This window comes from Stegastes partitus, unplaced genomic scaffold, assembly GCF_000690725.1.
Source record: "Stegastes partitus isolate 25-593 unplaced genomic scaffold, Stegastes_partitus-1.0.2 Scaffold1364, whole genome shotgun sequence".
NCBI lineage: Eukaryota > Metazoa > Chordata > Actinopteri > Pomacentridae > Stegastes > Stegastes partitus.
The window spans coordinates 1-24,056 of NW_007579095.1; the positions used below are offsets into that span (position 1 = coordinate 1).

General features: G+C 41.6%; 1 protein-coding gene across 1 annotated transcript in view; it reads right to left on the reverse strand.

Annotated features, from left to right (window-relative positions):
* Positions 1 to 1,618: 1,618 nt before the first annotated feature.
* cdh4 (cadherin 4, type 1, R-cadherin (retinal)) overlaps positions 1,619 to 24,056 on the reverse strand; it is a 135,918-nt gene continuing 113,480 nt past the window's right edge. Inside the window, exons 8-15 of the mRNA XM_008298967.1 lie at positions 21,393 to 21,578; positions 20,827 to 21,080; positions 17,600 to 17,742; positions 12,345 to 12,581; positions 11,367 to 11,600; positions 11,109 to 11,248; positions 5,757 to 5,921; positions 1,619 to 5,204 (exon numbers count right to left, since the gene is read on the reverse strand). Coding sequence (XP_008297189.1) covers positions 4,998 to 5,204; positions 5,757 to 5,921; positions 11,109 to 11,248; positions 11,367 to 11,600; positions 12,345 to 12,581; positions 17,600 to 17,742; positions 20,827 to 21,080; positions 21,393 to 21,578 — 1,566 coding nt within the window. The 3' untranslated portion in view covers positions 1,619 to 4,997. The remainder of the gene's footprint in view (positions 5,205 to 5,756; positions 5,922 to 11,108; positions 11,249 to 11,366; positions 11,601 to 12,344; positions 12,582 to 17,599; positions 17,743 to 20,826; positions 21,081 to 21,392; positions 21,579 to 24,056) is intronic.

A 24,056-nucleotide genomic window follows, 5' to 3' on the forward strand; every position in this document is an offset into this window, starting at 1 on the left:
ACATTTACATTTAATATGAGGTCTGCATTAAAGGGGTGCTGCAGTTCTGTAGTATTCCAGCGCCATACAGTTGCGAGACCCACAGACGTACTGTAACAACAACCAAACGGAGCAGCAGAGGCTTTGAGTCTCTAATGTGACGCAAGCTCCAAAAATGCAAAATACGATTTGATAAGTGTCTTAATCTAGACCCAGTTTCACACGTCTGGTTGTAACACAAGCTTTCTGCTAAATATTTTAAGTCTCAAGTTCCCTCTAGAGTCACAGAAGTTGTTCACACATGTTTTGTTTTTACAGGCTTGTTAGGATTATACTCAATGTGACAAGCAAGCTCAACTTCATGCATAAATTAAGGAGAACATCCGACATTTTTGCTGCAGTACAAACACGGCGCCTTCAGAAGTTTAGGTTTTTGATGCATTCATTGGTAAGCAGTCGCTTTGTGTGTCACTGAACAGACTGAATCAAGTCTTCACAGGATGACTTTGTGAAGAATATGAAAGCCAAACATGTGTCTCTTACTGAGGCTAAACTTCTGCACAGTGGTGATAAAATGCAAACGGTGACATCATGTTTACTATTGTTGTAGCTTAGCACTGAATACACAGTGCATTTCTACCATATTGAATTTTACCTTTTTACAGTTGTACTGGAAAGATCCCAGAGGTGATCATCCTCTGGGAACCATGAACACCACTGCAGTGTCCTGGTACTGTACACTGTAGATCACAATCACACTTTCATGGCACAACTGAATGCAACAGAGCCATCTATAATGTAATAAGCAGAACCTGTGCTTTTCCTGCCCTGACAAGTGGAGATGGCTGCTGTGAAAAAGACCTGCAGTGTTACAAATCAGCAGTTAAATTATGTGTAACTAACAGGCAATGACCTGGGGGCTTTTGCTTTCCTAGCCAGGGCAACAATTCCACTACAAGCTACTGTATTAGTCCCACTTTATGTCCCATTAAGTCTGTTTTTTTTACATGTTTAACATGCAAAATGTAATTCACGAGTTAATTCATAACTATTTGTCGAATAAACATAAAGCAAGTACAACGTATTCCTCTGATATGTAATCTAGCAACTCTCTATCACTTAGAATAGTTACGATAATACATAAATACCTTCCTGTTATTGATAAGATACCAATACAGAAGCAATCATCATATGCAGGAAATGCTGTTTAGAAATTTAGTTTGATAGTGCACATACGGTGTTTCGGATAAGCAGGGCGTGTCTTGGTAATAGTGCAGTGTCCCCACAGGATCGGCCATCCATATCATAAACGGCTGGTCGTGAAACACTACATATTTTCTCCTCCCACTTACAGCAGGAACATCAAATTTATTCTGCTGCTTTGATCTCATTTTAGTACGAGTCCTGAAATAGCGGGAGGCTCGGAGTGGTGTCAGCAGAAAAGCAGCCAGCAGAGCCTGGCCGTCCTGGGCGGTACTTCTGCTGAATAACAACATCAACACTAAACTGTGAACAGTTGATCACACAGCCGGCATCAGAACCAACATCCGGTGGTGTTTTTCAGATTGGACTGTTCCCAGCATCAGCCCAAGAGACTCACTAGCTATATGGAGAGGAAATGAAAAGAGCCAGGCTTGGACATGTTTGAAGAAGAGAACTTTATTTACAACACACAAGGCACTGGCTGCAAGCCAGCAGCAAAGCTCTCAGTCTATATTTGCCATTTATCAAGGGGGCAACTTGAGTTTGCTTTCTTCTTTCACTCTGCCTATCTGCCACAGGGAAACCGAGTGAACTTCAGCTAAGCCCATCAAAGAGCCCTTCCCTTAAGTTAATCTCCTTATCTGCCGACTGGCTGTGACCAAGATGACTTTTACCAATTTGATTATTATTTTAGAGAAATGGCTCTGAAATAATAATCCATCATGATGGCTCTGTCATTAACACAGGTCCACAGTTCTGCTGGGTCCACAGAAGAATTCATTATTGTACCACAGTAAAGGTTAACTTAGGTTTATCACTGGATGTTCTCATTACTGGGTTACTCGGGGAATCAAAGCACCTCTCATTAACGTGTCCAGTGCGTTCCATCAGCGCTGCTCACCTCTACCTGTCTTCTCTACCTCTGCACTGCCCAGCCCTCTAATTTGTGCCCACAGCGGACACTGAAGTATCACTCTGTTCCACTCCCTCATATTTAAGCTTTTTTTTTTTTCCCCCTCCTGAAACCATTTTCTAAATGTTATGCATTGTTCCCGCTGTGCTTGATCCTCCCTTCCTTGGACCCCTCCCTCTGCTGACCCTCTCCTCCATCCTACTAATCACCTCTCCACATGGCCTACCTGCATCTTGGCACCACCTCATTTTTCTCCCTCTCTCTTGCAGCCTGCCTCTCTGCTTTCTCTCTGGGTGTCTCATTAAAGGCGCTCTATCTAATGAGATTACGCCGTGGGGATTAATGGTGTGGCTAATTGATAGACACACAGCCGGAGAGGATTAAATCCCTTTAAGTCCCCAGTGGGTTTTTTGGCGCTTCAGCTGACTAATTGAAATCACAGGAATGGACACAAATATACTTCCTGACCCTGCACACTGCTCTAACAATCCTTCGTCTGTGATGCAATAAAAGGACCAACAGTGAGGGTTTCATTAGAAAATGAAGCTATATCCAAACAATAGGGTCAAAGATTAACTGCATAATCCTGCGGGGAGTTGGCTCTGCTTCATGACTCTTTCTAAGACTTACAAATACGTTATTCCACAGTAAAAAAAACAAAACAAAACACAAAAACAAAGAAGATGCAACTATTAAGTGTGCATACACAAAACATTTGTATTTGCAAACTGTATGTGCAAATTGTGTCGAGAACAAATAACGGTGGAAAAGCAGGGAATTGAAAACCACTATGCGTGGATTTTTTTTTTTTTTGTGATTACAGCATATTTGAAAATAAAAAATAATAAGACAGTCCTGGTGAAAATGGATGCACTCTGTGCTGCTTTCAGCCCATTTAACATCAGTGGTCAATGAGCACGTGTGGGGTAGCGGCATTCATTTCTGTCTGCCACGGTGTTGTTTTTTGATACTACCACTAGAAGTGCCAGTGCCAGAAAGCCAACACACAGCAGCCTTAGTCTTGGCATGATTTTAAAAAACAAGATCACAGAGGCCCATTGTTATTTAAAGCTTCCAGTAACAGTATATTTGAAGTGACAACTGTTGAACAAACCAGGTCATGCTATGTCACTCAGCATACACCTGAACATATTCAAAAATGATGGCACTTTTTCAAAACATGTGTCGTTTATTTTCTAAAGCACACATCCAGTATCTAGATGAATTAATAAAAGAATTCCAGTACACTGAATAATAGAACAACTATCAGCAGGCATGGCTAATGAACCTTCCACTGTCCCAAGGCCAGAAACCAACAAGAGGAACACGTCTGCCAGAGACAATAAAGACTGAAAGGGGGAGGGCGTGTTTTCATATATAAAAGGAGTATAACAAAGCATTTTTTGGAAATAAAAAGAGCAAAACCGAAACAACAAATGTATAGGCAGGCATCTGAAACAAATGGAATTAAAAAGCTCCAACAGAGGACAAACATAAATATCCACATATTAAAAATGAATGGGCCAAAAATCCCCCCAAAGCCCCAATGTAGAGCCAGAGAGAGAGAGCAGCAACTTTTATGTCATCAATACTTCAAAAATATGTATCTTACAGTATTTTTATTTTCTCGGTGTCTTTATACAGAGTATATTCATATAGTTTCTGCTGACTATTTTCACATTCTCACCACATAGTAACAAGTGCTTTGAGTAAAACATTTGGAGGAAAAAAAATCATGCACCTTTCAATAGTTTCGTTGGCCTATAAAAAACGGGAATGTTCAAGGCGACAAAAAAAAAAACAAAACAAACAAAAAAATCTTTCTTAGATAGTGTTGTTCCAAGTCATTTCAAGTTCCACTTTCTTACACTGTCTGAATAATCAGATCATGCCTACATAAGCTTTACACTGTGGAGAAAGCGACATAAAACCATATAGGGCAGGCAAGCGTCTCAACATAAAGGCTCCTAAACTCATGAGTCCAAAGAGGAAAGGCAGGCATTCTCCACTAAATTATAAAACCCTCACTTTGTATAAAAATGGTCTCACACAATGTCAGCGTGTTGCTGTTGCTGTGTTGACAGGTGATGCTTGTGAAAGTCAAACTGAGCAGGTCCTTGGAGAGGAGGGTTGTCTTCTCCACAACAACTCTTATTGGCTTCTTTCAGGCCATAATTCATTGGGTTGTGATGTCCGATAGTCTGCCCTGGTTCTGTCCTTCCCTCCTGGGACTGGCTGCTGGGGTTGTTCATGTGCACCACTGTGAAAGGGGGAGGAGAGTGACAGGCAGGGCTGGTTTGAGGAGCGCGGAGGAGCGACGAGAGAACGCGCCTCCACTGTACTGCACGAATGGCAACCGATCCTGAGATAGCAGGAGTCTGATACAAAAACACACCACAAAAGGCACTTTATAAAATGACAGTGCTTCTGTTCTAAGGAAATTCAAGTTGACAGAGTTAAAGAGAGAGTCAGAGAGCAACTTCCCGAAAACATTCTCTTCAGTGTGAGACTAAAGCAAGAGATGGTTTTGTTTAAACAATCAATCAAAGCACAAATTCACTACTCGTGCCTCTCACGACCGCCTTGATTCGTCCCCAGAGACGTCTGGGTCCAGCGCGGTGAGAGAACGACAAAAACAAAGAGGAACCAAATCACACTACAAACTCGCCACTAAAAAGTATAAAGCCAGAATACAGTTGCGTTGCAGCGGAATTCATGTTTGCGGGCTTGGTTGCTGTGAGCAAACTAATGCAGCCCATGTAAAGGGTCCATTCCTCACATGTCTACCATGGAGCCGGCATCATGTTGTGGGCCCCTGCCTGTGGTCTATGGGAACGTCCATCCAACCAGTCCCGCCTCTCCTGACCCCTGCCGCAGCCCCGCCCAGCCCCCCGCCCCGCTCTCAGTCATCGTCCCCTCCTCCGTAGAGGTCGGCCAGCTTCTTGAAGCGAGGGCCCCAGTCGTTGAGGTAGTCATAGTCCTGGTCTCCTGAGCTGGTGGAGTTGAGCGAGCTGACAGAGCCGGCGGTAGAACCGCTGCCTTCGTAGTCAAACACCAGCAGGGAGTCGTAGGGAGGAGCGGTGGGGTCGTTGTCTGCTGCCCTCAGACCCTGGAGGCAGAAAGACAAGAACAGACAGAACCCCGACTGAGTGACAGGATTTCCTCTTCTGTGTGTTTGTCAAACTGGATTTAGGCCAATCGTTGCTGTTCACCACAATGAAAGAGCTGATTGTTTTACAGAGTAGCAGGTTCTGGGTACCAAACTATAAAAGTTGCAATAAACTTGTCTCATTTGGCCCAGCCAGCCATTTGGGTTTTAATGTTCTATCATAACCTGATTGTTGGTTCACAGCCAGACACTGGGCTGTGTACAGAAACAAACATTTCTAGAAGCTGACAGGAACACAATTCTTCTTCCTCAAAAAAGTGTAAATCTCAGAATTTCATCTTCAGATATTAACTAACTCTACTACCTCTTCTTGACCATTAAAAACAAGCTTGTGCAGGTATAAGTCTTTTGTATGACTCACAGCAGTGAGCTCATTAACAGTCTGTGCAACGCTTGAGTGTCCAGCTTTAAAACAGAAAGAGTTCATGAAAAAAAGACAACACCAGAATCTCTCAAAGACATTGTAAGAAAAGGTCTCAGTCTTGAACTCACATCATTTATGAAGTCTCCTATGTCTCCAGGGTGGGGCAGACTGGGTCTGACGGGGTACTGCGACTCTGCAATCACAGGCCTCTCATCCACCCTGCGCACCCCCGATGGCTTATTGATGATGTGCTCCAGAGACTCGGGCTGCTGCAACTGGCTCAAGTCATAGTCCTGAATGAAGGCCATGTAGGGAAAACTGGGAGTCAGTATGCTGATGAGGATCGTCGTCATCATCATCATCATCATCATCATCATCATCATCATCATCATCATCATCATCATCATCATCATCATCATCATCATCATCATTCTCTAATTAGAGAAGACACATACATTGTGTTTGGGTTCAGCTTCAGTTTACAACTTGGAATTTAGTCTTTGGTCAGCTCTCCTTGTTTGTTTGTTTCGAAGACTGTCAGACCTTGATGTGTGTTCTTGTTGCATCTGTGAGGGCTCAGGACTGATCTGCTGTAAAACTGGGCTTTCAAGAGTTTGAGCTCCTTTTCTAAATCTGCAGGTCTGCAACACATATGTCACTGAATGTCAAAGTGAACTGTTATGGCAATTAGTACACGGAAAATGCTTTTTTATGAAAAAAAAATTAAAGTAAGTGTTTTTTTCTCCAGCTGTTTGGGCTTCTGTTTTTCAGCTAGGAGCAGCTCCTCATCTTGCTTCATGGAGAGCATTGTTGGAGAACAGCGTCCACAAACTGCACACTTAAAAATCAACCATATTTAGTGCTAATGCTGTCTGCTTTGGGCAAATTTGCTACATTATTTTATTGCATTTCCTGTGTGAAACTCTATACACTAAGCAACCTGCATGGAATCTGGGAGCACGAAGAGCTTAAGCGGAATTACCCACAATGCAAAGTGTTGAAAACACAGAAGTAGCTCCAATAAACATGTTTACATGCAGATGGCAGCTGTGGTGTAATAAAGCATTGCTTCTAATATACTGTATGACATCAATAAATTAATATTTCTGCTTCTTCCTTTATCATTTGTTGAGTCATACTATGCTTTTTTTTAGGGCTATAATGGATAGCTGTTGTATCTTCCTGCACCTGTTGAGCCTCTGTACCTTCATCATGCAGGTAATGTCTAGACATTATACAGAAACAGAACGTCTCAGTTTGTTTATATTTACATGCATGCCAATTATTGTGAATGTGATCGTTGTACGACTTATATGTTTATGGTGGATTTCTGCTATTCTAAATTAAAAGATGCACATCAGATGAGTGGCGCAATTATAAAATGTAAATATAACAGGTTGATGAGTTCACGTTGCTGCTCTCTCGCAGAATATAAATAGCTGTGCCTAGTAAATCTTGATTCAGGTGCTTTAGATTGAACATATGCCTTGAGACACTGCAGCTATCTGGTACTAGAGTGTTTAAGATCTAGAAACGGCAAACAACTGAAGCTTCCATGTGAAACGTCACTTGGAAGTCAAACTCAGAACTGCATCATATTTTAACAACAGCATTGTTTCAAAGTTGATCAGTAGAATATTTTATCTTGTGAACAATCAAAAACAAGAAGAAAAGAATAAAGAGAAGAAAATAAGAAACTCTCTGCAAACATATTGAACACACCTGTGATCAATAAAAAAAAAAAAAGCTCTGTGACCATTGATGCTAAATTGAGTCCACCTGTGATTTCCACTTTGCCTAACTGCATGAACATGGTTATAAAATGACCTGTGAACACCAAAAGTTTTTTAAAAATAAAAAAAAATCTGACTGTGAGACCTCACAAAGATGGTAAAGAGTAGTTTTTATGCACTTTTATACATTGTGTCACTTGGTTAAGGAGGATTGGCTAAATAAGGCTTTCATTGTCCTGTGTAACTGTTTAGTTTCTGGGCACATCAGTCACAATAAACCTCTTGAATCTTGAATGCAGGGAGATCAGTCACAGAAAATGAGTTGAAACCCAGTTGCAGAAGTATTCATACGTTATAGAATGAGCCACGGTGCAACTAATCACAGCTGCAGAGGTTGTGCTCCTAAAATTACGCCACAGACAAAAAAACAAAAAACAACAACAACAAAAAAAAAAAACTGAAGGTTAGTGCTTTGGACTATGCACAGAGAGTATCAATGGAAAGGAGTGTTTCTGTGACAACTCCAACAGGGTGAACAATAATACATAAGAGCAACCTCTATGAACCACATAAAAAAAGAAAGAAGAAAAAAAACCTTTTTTCTTTAGTACAAAACTGCAAGGTTAAACTTTGTTAGAAAACATGAAAAGAAGCCTGATGGGTATTGGAAGCGCATTCATTGATCACATGATGGTGGAGATAAATTTCTTCAACCTAGTGTGTTTGAAACTGGCCAGGACTACAACAGAGAATGCACAGTCAAGACAATGAAGCATCGAGCTGCAAGTGTGATCATATGGGGCTGAATGAGAGCAAAAGGGCAGATGACACTAATGGATGGACTATGAATGCCCGTGGATGACAAAGTACTGGCTGACAAGATGACTCCCAGTCTGCGGCAGAAAAGGAATCCTGCAGCATGACAATCATCCAAAGCACACCGCCAACATCACATAAGAGTTTCTATAGAAGGAAAATATAAAAGCCATGACCTGGGCGAGTATGTCGCTTGACTTGAATGCAACAGGAGACCTTTGTGGTATTTTAAAGGTAGAGCAACACAGCCCCCTTTACACAAGAGCAAATTCCCTGCTGTTCATCTTAGAAGTAATGCAGTTACTGTAAGGTGACGCAGTTTTGAATCAACTGACATTCAAGTAATACTGCACAGGGGTGTACTCTGTTGTATACTGGAGTGTGTGAGTGCTCTCCACAGTCTGTGGACTAATTTTGTTTAACATTTAGTTAATGTTATGATTGTGGCAGACGAACTAATCTGTGTTCCACCCATTTCTCTTTTAGTCAGAAGAACAATTTGTTGACCTTTGAGAAAAAAAAAAAAGAAATAAACTGCATCACCAATTTCTATGCAAATATCTGGGGGTTCACTTTGATGTGAAATTGAACTTGTCAGAAAATGTTAACGTTGTGTTTAAAAAGGCACGAGCGAGGTTTATTTTTCCTCAGACAGTCCGCGGGAAGCTTTAATATGTCAGTAGCTTTTGTATGTCAGAACCTATTGTACGCTGCTGTATTCTGAGTAAACAGCATCACTGCCAATGAGGAACAGGATTAAGGCGTTTATTGAAAGGGCTGTTCTATAATTAGTTTGACTTCTGACTCATCAGCATATGTTTTTGAGGAAACAACTAGGGAAGTGTATAAGGTTTACTTTGAAGGATTTGGTGTTGCTTTGAGTGATGGATGCAAAGATGCTTCACAGGAAAAAACTTCTGATGTGACTGTTGTAAAAACCTGTACAACTTGTTTTGTGATCAATGTTAAGCTCTTGTTTAGAAAATTATGTGTTTGTCTCATATTTATTGCTTGTTTGTAACAGCAGGTTTTGATATGCCAAAGCACAGGCATATTCAATCACGTATTTGTAGCACAAGAACACTGCATGGTTCAATAGCCAATCAGGTGAGAGGCACACACTAATAAGTATGCATTTGACCAGCAGGTGAGGAGACTACAGTGCTTTGAGTGTTCTCTCCACATGGCTGAGATTGTGTGTACACTTGTGGCTCTGGTAGTCAAATCTGTTGTTATTTTAAACTATGTTTTATTCTCATTTCACTCTTTTATTGCTTGGGTACAGTAGGGGTGCAAGTACCCTGAGGCACTGTATTTTTTTAATCACTGATGTATTGTGTCTACCATAACTTTTATTGTAGGTAGAAAAGCCGAAAAGAGATGGATGACTTTAAGCTGGTGCCGAGGTACACAATGTATTAATTTAGCATTGCAAATTATGTTACCTCACAGCCAAATTGTAACAGTGCTCTGCTTATTTTCAAGCTGACTGCAGTTTATCTTAGTATGAGGTATTTGAGTCCTTACTGTTTTTATTCTTTATTGTAGAGCTGATTTTTTACATAGTTTAGGGTTTTAATCCTGTCTCTTTGCGTTTTCTGTGCTGTGGCTGGTTTTGGCCTCCAGCCACCAGTGTTTGTGTGCTGGCAGTTCGCTCACTTTTGATTGTAATATGGTTTGTGGTGGCACATTTTTATTACTGTGGTGTTTTACTTAAAGTGTGTTTTGGTTTCAATACCCCCAGTGCTCTGTCAGTGGGTGGTTGGCCTCCCAGCAGGGGTACAACTTTCTGTCCTCTCTTATTTTCTTCCCCGTTCACAATTTTGGTAGTTTTATAAAAATGGTCAGTTATGGCATACTGACTGTTTCTCTTCTGTGCCGCAATTTACTTGTGGAAACAACGATAGATGCAGCCATTCTCAATCAATGAAATGGTTTCCTGGGATGCTTAATGAAAATGACTCATTTGATGATTTTATTCATTATACCTGTGCTTTTCCAGCTACAACAAGTCAAAATGTTAGTAGCTCCACTTTCTGAATGCATCACAATTATTTACTGCAAAGCTGCAACACTTAATGCGCAATTATTGTAAAAATTGTTTGTCATTTTTCAACCAAAAATGCCAAATATTTGCTGGTTCCATCCATAGACTGTACATAAAAGACAGACTTAACCTCAAGTCTGATAAGTGTGGAAGTGCCTTAAACCTGCATTCTTTGTAATGGCCAGCAGATGGCGACTCCTCCAGCTGCAAAAAGCCAGATTGCATTGAAATCTATGAGAAAATGACCCTACTTCAAAAGGGATTTGTTGCCTAGATAATCATTTTCTAACAAGTTTATGGTCAATATTGCTAGTTTCAAGTCTCCTTTAATACAGAGGGGTGTTCTTTTGGTACGCTATGGTCACATTTAAAATAAAATAAACACTGGGTACGCTTTAGGGCATTGGCTACCTTGTGATCGACAGGTTGCAACCACAGCGGTGTTTGATGTCCTTGGGTTTTCAGTGGGCGATGTTAGTTCATCTTTTATACACAGTCTATGGATTTAGCCTCTCAAATATGAAGATGAAATGCTTTTCTGTCTAATACGATATCAATGGAACACTTTGTTGTTTTGGTTTCATGGTCAAATAACAAGAAATCTGCATCTGTGGGACGATTGTAAGTACATTTCATAGACAAAACTATCAAGCAAACAATCAGCTGAAATAACCGTTAGTTTTAGTTTAATATTATTGATCAATACCATTGAATACATAGTTTCTTTGTGGATTTTTAGAATATATATGTTGGTTTGATTTGTGTCTATTTTATTACAAATTCCTGACTTTTTGTGGAAGATCTTTAAAAAACAAGATAGAAGTTTGTCATTTCTCAAAGATGCTGCCACTGTTTAACAGATTTCAGATATACATTTACGATACCTGGTCCTCCTCTCCTCCGCCCTCCTCATCATACTTGAGGATGTTGTCTCTGACGTCGTCCTCAGGGTCGATCAGCAGGGGCTTCGCCTGCCGCTCCTTCTCTCTGCGCTTCATCCACACCACAAACAGCAGAACCATGCCTGCCACAAAAAGAAGAAGTTGTTTTGAAAAACTGCCGTGGTCTTTCAAGATATACATCATACTGACACGGGGATCCGACGGCGTTTAGGTTTGATCTCTCCACGCTGTCGTACTCACTGAGTAGGATGATGATGCAGATGAGTATAGCGATGATGGCCCCGGTGCCGAGGCCGGCGGCTGCCACAGCTCCTGTGGCGCTACAGTCTCCATTGTCATCACAGGGACATACTTTGACCCTGATCACAGAGCGGTTGGAGAGTGGAGGGTTTCCCGAGTCGGACACAATGATGGGAATCTCGTACACTCCTGCCTCCAGGTAAGGAATCCTTAGCCTCATCTGAGCATAATCGCCTGCAGAGAGGGAGTTAAACAGAAGAGAATGGGGGAAACGTTACAAGGTGGAGTGAGTAGGAGGGGAAAAGACATGAAGGAGAAGAAGAAGGGGAAAATGAGATTAGACAGTGTACTGCAGAGAAATTACATTTTGTTTACTGCAGGATATCATGTCATCATGTGCGTAGGTACGAGTGACTGACGTACCGAATCAAAGCTGCAACCAAACAAACTCCACAGCAATCATTCTGACGGGTATGTATGCGAGGGGGCATTAAGGATATTTATATATATATATATGTAAACCTTCAGCATCTATCACTCAGTCATCCTAAGACAAGAGCCTCAGTGGGAGAAGAATCCAGGTATGTGATCAGATTTGTCCTCAAGACAAATGCTGTGATACATCCATCTGGGTGGATTAGGTGACAGATCGGTTGCTCGGGGGACAGAGAGATGAATGGATCTCATTTGTCACAAACGATAGATCGTACATCAACACTGGATGGCACCCACGTCCCTCACTGTGAGATTTGTGAGACATTTTGTTAAACTTGGACTTCACTCACAGCTTACAGCAATCTCTGGTCCCTGCTTAATGTTGCCAGTTTTTTCTGCTGAGGGTTTTGTTTTTTTAAAATCCCTCATCAAGTTCATGGTTTCATTCAGCTAGGGATGCACCCCACCGCCATAATTTTACATCAAAAGGGTCAATTTCATGGGACCTAACTGTATTAAAGACAACGTATAGCATTTAATTACCGCTCAGTCTGGAAACGGTCCAGTTGCGACGAACGCTGGCAGGAAAAGACGGCAGCTCGAAGACAAACGGTCCCACGTTGGGGTCGGCGTCGGCATCCGAAGCTGTGATGTTGATCTTGGAGTTGGGGCGTGCACGCTCGCACACTTGAGCCTCCCGGGGAATAAGCACCGGCGCGTTGTCGTTCACGTCGATCAGGTATATCTGGAGGGTTCCCGTTCCACTGGCTTGAGGGGAGCCTGAGGGGAGGCGAGAGGAAGGAGAGGAGACCGAGAGATCAAAGGGGGAGACGGTGAGATAACGACATACAGTGGTGAGGCAGAGGAGTAAAGATGAAATGATAGGAGATGGAGAAAAAAAAAAAAAAAGTGGAGTTTAGAGAAAGCTACAGAAGAGCACAGCAAAAACAAGCTGCCTTTTTTTTTTCTGAGTCATGTGTGGAACTGAGAAAATCAGATGCACAGCCAAACAAACAATTGGAAAGAAAAAAAAAGCTTGTTTACTGAGTGGCTGAAAGTAGAGGGACAATACTGTATACATTTGTAGTGGAGCACCCACACAAAACAGTCTGAGCGAATGAAAGGACACATAAATTTTTTAGTTCTTGTGTTTAGAACTGCCTGCTTTCTAAAAAGGCAGAGGTGAGACTCATATTGGAGGGGACAACACTCACATAAAGATTGCTGTTATCTGCACTCTGCAAAGCCCACTGGGAAATGACTCAAACGCTAACCCTTAACTACATCCAGCAGCACAAGCTCATCATTATTAATTCAGGATTTCTTATGATTGCCAGACCAGAACAAAACCGAATCAGGTTGGGAGACACATTTTTGATGTTTTATGCACTGTTACCAGCAGGAAAAAAAAAAAAAAAACTTAATGTGCTTTGATTACAGTACACACAGTAACTGAACTGCTCTTTCACCGACAAAGAAATATCGCTTTTCTGTCACTGCTGGTGTTGATGCTGCAAAACATGGGGCTGGGGATAATTGCCTCATTGTTTTTTAAGTGCTCTGCAGGCTTTCAAAAACTCAAAGTAATCCTGGATTTTGTACTTCAGGTCTGTCTGAAGTCGGTGCAACTTCCAAATTGTGAAAATGTATGTAATGAGTGTTGGTCTAAAAACTGCCAAAACAACACGAACAACAAAACGATGAAACAACGAAAAACACATGTATCATTAGTTTTAGTGATTCCAACACACTACACACATATTTAAAGGTCCCAAAATTATATACACTCAATCAGCTTGTTACTGACTGATTTCCTATACGAAAACAAAATCGTTATTTTTCATGTCCTGTCTGGATTCATCTCCAACTGGCATATTCATGTTTCTCACAACTGGTATAAACACATATCCAGATTACTGAAATGAGGATTTGATGGTTACATGCACAAACACAAAAGCACAACCTAACAAGGATACTGATTAATCCATGTAAACACATTTAATGAGGAAGATAAGGTGCTTTTTTTAATGGTAAGTCACTCAAGCAGTGACAGAAATCTGTGCACGGTGAGAATTGTTCAGAAGTGATGAGCAAAACATTCATAAATGACAATCATTTTAAAGCATTTGTTTTACTTGGATATGGTTCTAATGACTGGCAGACATATGAGAGGAATTAAAATGGTGAACAGACTCCAGTGTGAAACAGCACAGGCAGCAAATAAGGTTTTTTTTTAGTGGCCTTATTAAAATATTTGTAAATATCGCCACATAAAGTCAAGGGTTGTGATGAAATCATTGTTTTTTATTTATACTGAAGTCTAATATTAAGTACAACCTCTCAGTACATATGCTTTACTTGCACTACATATTTTTAACTATTAAAGCCTCTTTCAGGTCTTACACAAATGCATTGTGACTTTGGATATATGGTCACTTTTAGGGGAAGATTATACTGTACAAAAAAGAATTAGCCTCAACTTAACCACCTAATGAATCAGCTCTGATGAAATCAATACAACACCAGTATCCTCATTATTAGCATCCGGCATGGTTTCTTTAGTGTAATACTGTTTGCAACAAGGATGACTGTCACAATATAGTAAAGCTGTATATTAAATCCTCAAACTGCTATTTAGTGAAATAAACTGTGTTTCGCTAAAGTCTTTACACATGCGAGTCAAAAAATTTCATTAATTATTTTGGTAGTTTATAGTTAAAAGTTCAGTCATTACCTGAACCTTTTAAAACATAAGTATGTAAGTAAGTAAGTAAATAAATAAATACAACAAATTTGAGTTGTCACAATTACATTTTGGTGAAAGTTATCAACACCGAATTTCCTCAAAGCCATTTTCATCACAAATAATAACAAACAGTAATAATTTACCAACCACATAACACAGAGGAAATACGCTTCATTCTCAAAAGGTTCATTCTATACTTTGCAGATGATACTGTACTTTTAGAGTAAAATACAAAGCATCCGCTTGTATTTACGTAATAATACACTGGAGTACTGCACTGAAAGTACACTAAACCCTTTTCAGTGATGTTGCTCCCGATCGGAGCAACCCAATCCTGAACCACAGATGAAGAAAGTGTATGCACTGCTCTACTGAACAAACAGTGATATATTGTGGCCTTGATAAGCAGTTGACAACTCCCTGCACACGGACTGTCAGTGAGCTGAACTAAATTACTGATGCAGTGCAGCATACAAAGAGTTTACTCCAGTAGTTCATCAGTGTTGTATTTCAACTTTTTTTCCTCTATCAGACAGTAACTTGGTGCATCAACTATGTAAAGGTCTGTTGCCCCGGGCCCCAAGGCCCATCGACCGTCTTGTCAGTTATGATTGGCTGGGTGCTTTGTTGCTTCTTACGCTTCGCTTGAGTAGAATAAGTAAAGAGAATTTCAATCAAAGTGGAATATATCCCCTTGTTGACACTGGGCTCCAGAATCAATAGGCAGTCAACACTTTGAGCTTAAGTTGGTGTGCTTCAGGGCAACCAATCCCTCATTCCTCACTGGAGTAAAAACACCTGGGTCCCTCCTACTTACACACAGAGCAAGGATCTCTATTTGTACTGCTTCAGTTCTTTATCTTCGTACATTGTTGTAGCAGCCGAGGCTCATGCTCAGGACCTTCACTGACAGATGTTATTCTTTTTTTTTTTCTCTTAGAGGCATGTCCGTGAAGGCCAGCATGGTTTTATATACAGTACACGATACAGTCTTTGAATACAGCATTCCAATCACTGACAATGCACCCACACTAGAGGGTGTCTGGCAAGGATATACCGTATTTATAACTGGCAACCTCCATTCATGAATTTCCTGCCAAAATTCCAAAAACTGTTTGCTTGTTTGTGTGTAGGTTTGCTCTTTAAAACAACTTTCATATTCATATTCTCAGTACAATAATGTGTTTAGTGCTACTAACTTATACCATCACTCATGTCTTATGTGGACCTGTGTCACCGGTAATAGCCTTTGCCAAATACAAATTGACTAGACAGACAAATGTGTTTCTTTAATAGTGAGGTGAAACAAACAGCATTTAGGGCAGATATTCATTATATATGTGTACAGTCTGCGTATGGTTTTGTCTTCCTGATTGACTATGTAAGTTTACTGCACTTTATTCTACACACATTGTTGCTCTTCTGTGTGTATTTTGTTTTCCCTCTGTAAAGGATTCTTCGAGAATCTTTTCCTTGGCCAAATGGAGAGTCTGAGGACAGAGGGCACTGCCGGCTGCACAGCGGGGAGACTCAACTTGCTTTGCCCGGGGCCACTTTTGCAAAATGACAGAAGGCCAGGGGCCAGCTGATAAACAAACAACAATATTTATCAGAGAAAATGAATAAATATCAAAAGGCCCATAACTCACTCATATTTCAAATTATTATTTTTTAAATTAACCGAGGAACAGCCAAGGGGACATTATTGAACATTTGCTATATAAGCAAATAAACAAACAAACAAAAAAAAACCCCATTGTGAATAATTTTATTTTAATTGTAAATTAGACAATGGAGGGTGGGGCCAGACGGTATCCTGTTGTGGAACCAAATCAGGCCTGTGGGCCGTAAGATGAGCATCACTGCTGCACACGTTGTAAAGCCGCCTGAGGCATCTTTATAGGATGTAAATGAAATTGACTTGACTTAATTTGAGGGGAGCGTTCCAGGGTATATAAGTCTCTACAGTGAGTCGGCACTATTATGTGATAAGAAACACCTTCCCTGTAGATAGAGAATTAAATATAATACAGTATAGATTTAATTCTGGTAACAACAACAACAACAATAACAACAACAATAATAATAATAATAATGTATGATCCCTTCCAAACTAGTAAGAAATACATCAGAGACAGCATGTTATTTGATTACACCGTTATCCACTTGGACAATTGGTACACTAATCTCCTGTCTGTACCACAATACTTTGATTCTGTGATAATGGATAGCGAAAGATTAAAATGACCACTACTTGCTGTTGTAAGCAATGAAAATAAACAAGCAGCACTGAGTCAATAAGTCAGCACAGTGGTGCTGTGAGCAGAAGTTCCTCTCTGATCATTGATTTAACCCCTAAAACTTGTATTTAAAAGTTTTGTCCATGAAAATAATCCATCACTGCCTTCAAATGGCTCAAATGTAACTCTACGTCATTGTTGTCTCCAGAACGCGTGGCTCTACATTGTCCTGGCCTCTCTTTGCAGCTCGAGCACACCAGCTCATTTATGACTCTGCTCAAACTGCTTCTATGCTAGACAACGTAAAGCTGTGATGTATAATATGTTTTAATTCAGCCATACATAAAAGAAAAATAAAGATTCAGAAAGTCCCACCCTGCATTTCGACAGGACTGGTTCCTTTGGTTTGTACAAAATCTGCCTTTTAGCACATAAAGAAACCCATATGGACATGTTAATATCGTAAATAAAACTTGCCGTTCACCACAGATCACTAAAGTTGTAACTATTCGTCTTGAGTTGGAACAAATTTCAGGGGAGTCAGTCCAATGTTGTTTGAAATCTTTCAGTCAAAACTACAACGATCAGCCTCATGATGGCACTAGAGGAAAACAGATCATTTTTCAGTCCTTAGGAGACATTCCCTGGGGAACATGAATATCCGAGCCACGTTTAATAGGAGTCCAGACATTTCAGCGTGGACCAAAGCGGCATCCCCAACTGGCTGAAATGTGCTCCTGCCCTCCTGTATGCGTCCTGCTGTTAATCAGATCATTACAACATACACAGTCATCCTGACTTACCAGACTTACCAGAGTCGAATGCCAGGAACGTGGCCTCGTACACGTTGTTTTTGACGTACATGGACTCTCGGTCAAGCAGGGCCATGGTGGTGATCTGACCATTGGTCCTGTTGATCTTTAGCCAGTTAGCTGGATCTGATAACTTCGAGTACCTGCTCACACACACACACACATGGAAAGATGATGAGAAAAACAGATAGCTCATTTAATCCAAAGCTGAATATACACATACATATTCCACATAATGACTTTCGCTGCCTACTGTTAGTTGAATGCCAGCAGCTCTAAATCTTCTATTTGTCGATCCAAAGTACTCATTATCAGGTTGAAAGTTCATTACCATAATAAGCAATACCAGCCAAGCACCTTTGAAATATTACAATGACATGGAGAGCGGAACATATGTTCATCGAGCTTATCATAGCAGCAGCTCATTAGCATGAGGACCGATGAAAACCTGAACCCATATGCAGAGGAGCAAAGCAGCGTTCTTAACAACTTCCCTGCTCTTTGTACCCACACTGCCGTCGAACCACCTCTCATCACCGTAGACACATTCGCAAAGTTTAAAGTGACAGCTGCGATTATTAAAGCCTATAAAGCCTATTAGCGACAATGAAGAAGTTTTAACAAATGGCCAAGCGGCGGAAGTGCTAATGAGAAACAGTTAATTGTGGACGAGGAGGAGTTCACAAGCACATAGATAGTCAGCGTGTCACGGCGGTCGGCGTGGTGAGAAACTAAGAAAAGAAAAAGGGAGTATGTGATAGAGATGTCTCTGTATACGCGTGCTGGGTAAAATGCAATGAAGGTAGCTTGAATTTCTAAAAAAATGTACGCTGGAGGCTGAGGCCAGTTAGCCAGAGGCTCACCGGCATTCAGAAAACTAAATCCACACACTTCTGGACAGGTACAAACAGCTCTATTAGACAGACAGGAACACCTATTATCGTTCTGTATCGCCACAGTTTATTTCTCGAGAAAATAAACAGAACAGATGAAAATAAACAGAGGCCTCACTGAAAGAATGTGTCACGCTGCGTTAGTCAAGGTCTGATGTTGCCCTGCAGGTTAGATTGTGGTGTTTGCGTGGCATGCCTGGCACTCTCATCTCCTTCCTGCGCCAACAAGATGTCACCTCCTGCTGTGTTCATTTCACGCTGGAGGAACAAAATGTCTTACTATACTTCTGAGGACGCCTTGTCTGACAAGCGTCGTGCCATTAGCTTTTAACTTAATGCTCAGTTTGGGGTTGTGCAGACCCTAAGCCCTCTTTAATTATGATAAAAAATGTAGTCTCGATCGCTTAATACAGCTCACACGAGAAAATGACATCTTAGTTCTGTTTGAGGTGTTGAGAGAACCCAGCTGTAAACCGTCATATCCGCTATATCTATGACTGATGTTGATAGCACACTTCACACAGCTCTACACGGTCCAAATCCCAAACACTGCTAGTAGCATTTCTGTTATGGAACAGTTTGTTCATAAAAAGTCTAACAAGGAACTTGCAATTTGCAGGAGGCCTTGAGGATCCAGTGTAAGACACCACTGGGCTGCAGCATGGAAATTTCAGGATCCAGGGCATTTGGAGCGTGATCTGCACCAGAGACTAAAAATCTGCATATCTTCGCCTCGGCTGCTTAAATTTTTCAACATTCTTTTTTAATCTGTCTCTGGTGAGTCCCCCGGCTTAAAAAAAAAAAAAAAAAAAAAAAAAGTGCGACTCTAAATTGCTGGAGTACACCTTTAATCCCACATCCAAACTCTAAAATAAGACCTTGTTAAGTCAGGCGCCACCAACGTGACCTCAGATCACAAAAATGTCCTCATTCTCCAAGGCTAATATTAAAATCCTCACCAGAAATTCAAGAACACACACACATACAAATACACATTAGCTCAGTCTTGCTGCCACTTAAATCACATCAAACAGTAAAATCAACTGGCAAACAGGCTTGGCCTCACATCATCTTCTCTTTGCTTTCCTCCAGAGAGAGAGAAAAGAGGCAAGAAATTCAAAAACACAAGCTGGCTCCTCTCCCATCCACTGCTCACGCACAGGTCTTTCAGCCGTGCTCTGTGGGTGCCGGCGTGCACGCTCGCGTGTGTGTCTACGAGTCTCCGTTTGTGCATTTCGGCGTCTTTTGTGTGTGTATTGTGCAGGGGTTCAAGCGAGGTCGCCTAAAGGGAATACAGCAGCAGCAGAGATGAGGCTGTCGCGAGCTGAGCGGCTGCTGGCAAGCAGCTTTGGAGAAGACAGCAGCTCTGAGCTCCCATCAATAACAGACACACAGACTGACAGGGAAGAAAGTGACAGGGTCAGTGGGAGCGAGAGGGAGTTGGGGAGGGATGAGAGAGAGGGTAGTAAAAGAGGAGTTACTTCTTTCAAAGGGCAGGAGGGCTCGGCCCACTTGGTTTGCATGACATGTCTTTTTAGGAGGAGAAATCTGAGATGTGGATATTGCTCACTCTTCTGTACAGTACATATACGAGTACATCTCCCACTAACACCCTCGCTATCAATTCAGTAACATTTCCACTGTGTTTCTCAGTGGACATGGCCATCTCACTGACATTAAGAAAAATCAATCTCTCTCGTTGGAGCTGGCGATGGAGTGGAACGGTGCCGCTGGACCTTAGTGGGCATGTGGGAGTTTCTGTCACACAGGCTCAATGCCTGGATGGCACACTGCCCGCTGTGTGTCATCCCAGTTAGGAAGGATGGAGGAAGGGATCAATGAGGAGGAAGATAGGGATCTAAGGAGGGCAGACAGACAGTGTCCAACTCATTACTGAATGACCTCCTCACATCAGTCGCCTGGCAACGGGGAGGTAACTGGGATGTGGGCGGGGGAAGGGGTCAGTTGAGAATGTCACAGAAGAAGCATAAACTGTGAAAAAAGTGCTCAGCTCTGATTAAACACTGGTGACACTCAACATTCAGAGAAAGATGCATGCGCGAGGTGGACAGAATATCTAGGTATACATGAATGCCGACTCTGGTCTTTGAAGGATTTCTCCCTTGAACTACTGCAACACAAACGTTAATACAACTCCAAATGAACGTGGATGTTACTCCATATCACCCGGATCTGCTAATGTCACTATTTGCTAACATGTTAACCAACTAAGTACATTCTGTCCATGCAACTTATTTTTACTGCCTTAAAGTGGGAAAAATATCTGTTATTAGAAGTTTAAAGATGCATTTCCAAAACTTTGAACCACCGTACCTGACACTCTGGTGGATGAAGTGATCAGGGTCTTGTGCAGCAAACACGGTAAGAGTCGTCCCTGCCGGCACACCTTCTTCAAAGCGAATCATCTTAGGATTTACGGGGAAGACGGGCGGCTCGTTCACATCCTGAACGGAGATGGTGACTCCTGCTGTGGACTGCAGCGAAGACTGGATGCCGCTGGCCAGGTGGGCCTGGTTGGACACCACCACGGTCAGCATGAAGGCTCGATTCATCTCAAAATCCACCGGCTGGGGTAGAAACCCAGGAGGAAAGAGTTAAAGAGAAAAAGAGAACAAATTGATGGGAGGAAAATGGAGTGTAGCTGATTGCATGATTAGTTCTAACTGTGTTCCAATTTGAGCAATGACATATAATTCAGTGAAAACAATGTGGGACCAAAGTACTCAGTCATCAACATCTGGCACTTCACAGCAGGTGGAAACATACAAGATGCAGCGCTGAATAATAATTGAGAACTGTATGCTCTCATTTTGAAATAACAAATTACGAGACATTTGTCTGGACCGTGTGGTTAAAGAAAACCTGCTTCATTTTTTTACCTTGACCACCGTCAGCATGCCCTCATTTGTGATGGGGTTAGTTCGGATGGTGAAATGTCCGGAGGGGTCTCCGCTGACGATGCGGTAGACGGCGTTCCAGTTGGGGCTGTGGGGCTGATCTCTGTCCACCACCGTCAGGTTGGTCACCACCACGTTCACCTTGTTCTCTGGCACTTCCCCAGAAAACTACAGAGGGGAGGAAGCAAAGGAACGAAGAGGGAGGGGAGACGACAGCAGGGAGGACGAGGGAGATAACATTATGCCGATGTTGCTCCGGCAGCCGGCTAATGCATGCTAATAACTTGATTTATTGAGATTTTAAACATTTGCTTGTGCCTTCATCCATCTTTTAGCATTTTACATAATTGTTATTATGAAAACAAACTGTTTTTAGGGTCATGCCAATAATGCTCATTACATTAAACCACGAATTGAAAGTGGTGGCAAAACAAATGGGGGAGAAATTAGAAAGAAAGGAGAGGAGGGAAAAAAGACAAATTTGTTTAAATGCGGATAATAGAGAATCATATCTGCCATTATGTTAATGCAGCCCCTTATTCCATGCAATGTCTGCTCATATGAAACTCTTTATTTGAACTAATGGATTTGTTCAATTAAGTGTTTACCCATTTAATTTGGTTTCTGTGCATTCACCAAATCTAGGTCTTAATAAGCAATTAGATAAGTACTGTAATTAAGGCAGCGGTAGGAATAATCTTTGGCTAATGATCTTCATTATGCTGCAATCTGAAACAACTCCCCTCTGAACTAACTCTGGAGGAAACTTGGTGACAGCTGCAGAGCCTGAAGAGGAATTTACAGTGCAATAGGATACATGTCTGTCTCTGTGGGGATTTACTTGCGACTGAGGGATGGACACTCAAAGGTGGTAGCGCACACACACACACACACACACACACACACAGAGTAAAAGCTCTCATTGTCACATGATAATCCGTGTTTCCCCCCTTTTGAAGCTCTAACTTGTTTATGGTGTGTGTCTGCCAGCTGCTGTTCACTTTAATGGCTTCATCATCGTGGGATTGAAGCTGCATCCAAACCACCCAATCCCTCCCTCCCTCCCTCCCTCCCTCGCCTCCTCTTCTTCTTCTTCTTCTTCTTCTTCTTGTGTCCCCCTGCCGGGCCGATAAGCACACAACAAATTAAATATGCGCTCTCAGTCCCTGGTGTACGGGGCTCTTCCATTTCATTTTCACCCTGAGCTTTAGCATAAACACCACCACAAACCTTCCAAACTTGTTTGGCCGCGCTGTCAGACGGCCAAATGCAATATGCTCTCTCTGAGGAACTACACAATGCTGCCGACTGTAGAGGAGGGCCGTCCAAAATGGCTACTCTCTAAAATGCAATGTGGACTCGTTGATAAGCCACTAGAGACACAGGCCCGCCGTTTCTGAAGGATTGTGTAGTTCTAAGGAAATGAGTTATAATACTTCAAATTGAGTAATGTCACAGAGAGGGTTTGTCAGTGTTACTGAGTCCAATTTTGTAAGGATTTATACAGAAATTGCTTTTTCTATTTAAAGATGTCTTATTATTAGAGGCAAATCTAGAGGCAATAGTGTAAGATTTATATTTCATTAAATATCACATTAAATAAGCTTCTTTTTTGTTTTTAAAGCAAGATGGTGTCAGTTAAGGGATAAAGGTGAATGCTTAAACACCTGAAACACTTTAAATCAGCAAAGTGTTTGATTCTTTCAGTCTGGATTCAACATTATTAGTCACTGACTGTGCAGTTTGAACGCATCATTGTTTAAATGCACCTCAGAACATACGACAGTAAGTGAACGCTGCTCATACGGCCGCAACGTCCAACGCTTATTCTGATAGAAGACCACTACATTTAGCTCAGCGCACACCTAAGCCAACACACGTGCAGTTAATGGCTCAGCAGCCTAATATTTGTAACAACAGTCACATTACGATTCTTCCCGTGGTTTTAATCGTCTTTCTATAAAGACTTTAACACGGACTTTGTATCACGGCCGAGCTGACGACGGTGCGTTCAGTCATTAGAAGAGTCGGTGTTAAAGACTCGGTCGCACATGTACGGAATATATCTAAAAGAATAGCCTGACGGTGCCGTACGAGTACAGAAGAGCCATAAAGTTAGTGAGCTGAATCATTAATGTTCATTACACAGCTATATCTATCTAAAGTTAGTCGCCATAAGTTACTGGTCATAAAAGACCAAGTTGAATCGAGCAAGGCTGTGTTTTATTGTCCATGAATTCAGTTTTCCATTTGTAGCATTCAATATGAGTTATTTGTTCTTTCACAAGTTACACAACCTGGCTTTAAAGAATGTTGGGAGGCTAAATATGAGAGCAGACGGGGCATCTCAGGCTAATAGTTGGTGGCCGGTTACAACATGACTTTTCTGTCGGTCACTATTTAAGGCATATTCAAGCGTTATCCCGGGGTCTTGTTTTATTTTCCTCTTTAGCTAACCTTCAAACATTTGAGCTGCAGTCCAATCAAGGCAAATAAGTGAGGCTGCAGAGCTGCATACAGCCCACATCCTTATCTTAAAAAACAAGTGTTTGTATCAAGGCTACTGCACAGCAGGGCAAATCTACCATATACTGAAAACTGACTGACTAAATGAAAATGCGCTGTTTTAGAGGGCTGAGCTGGAGC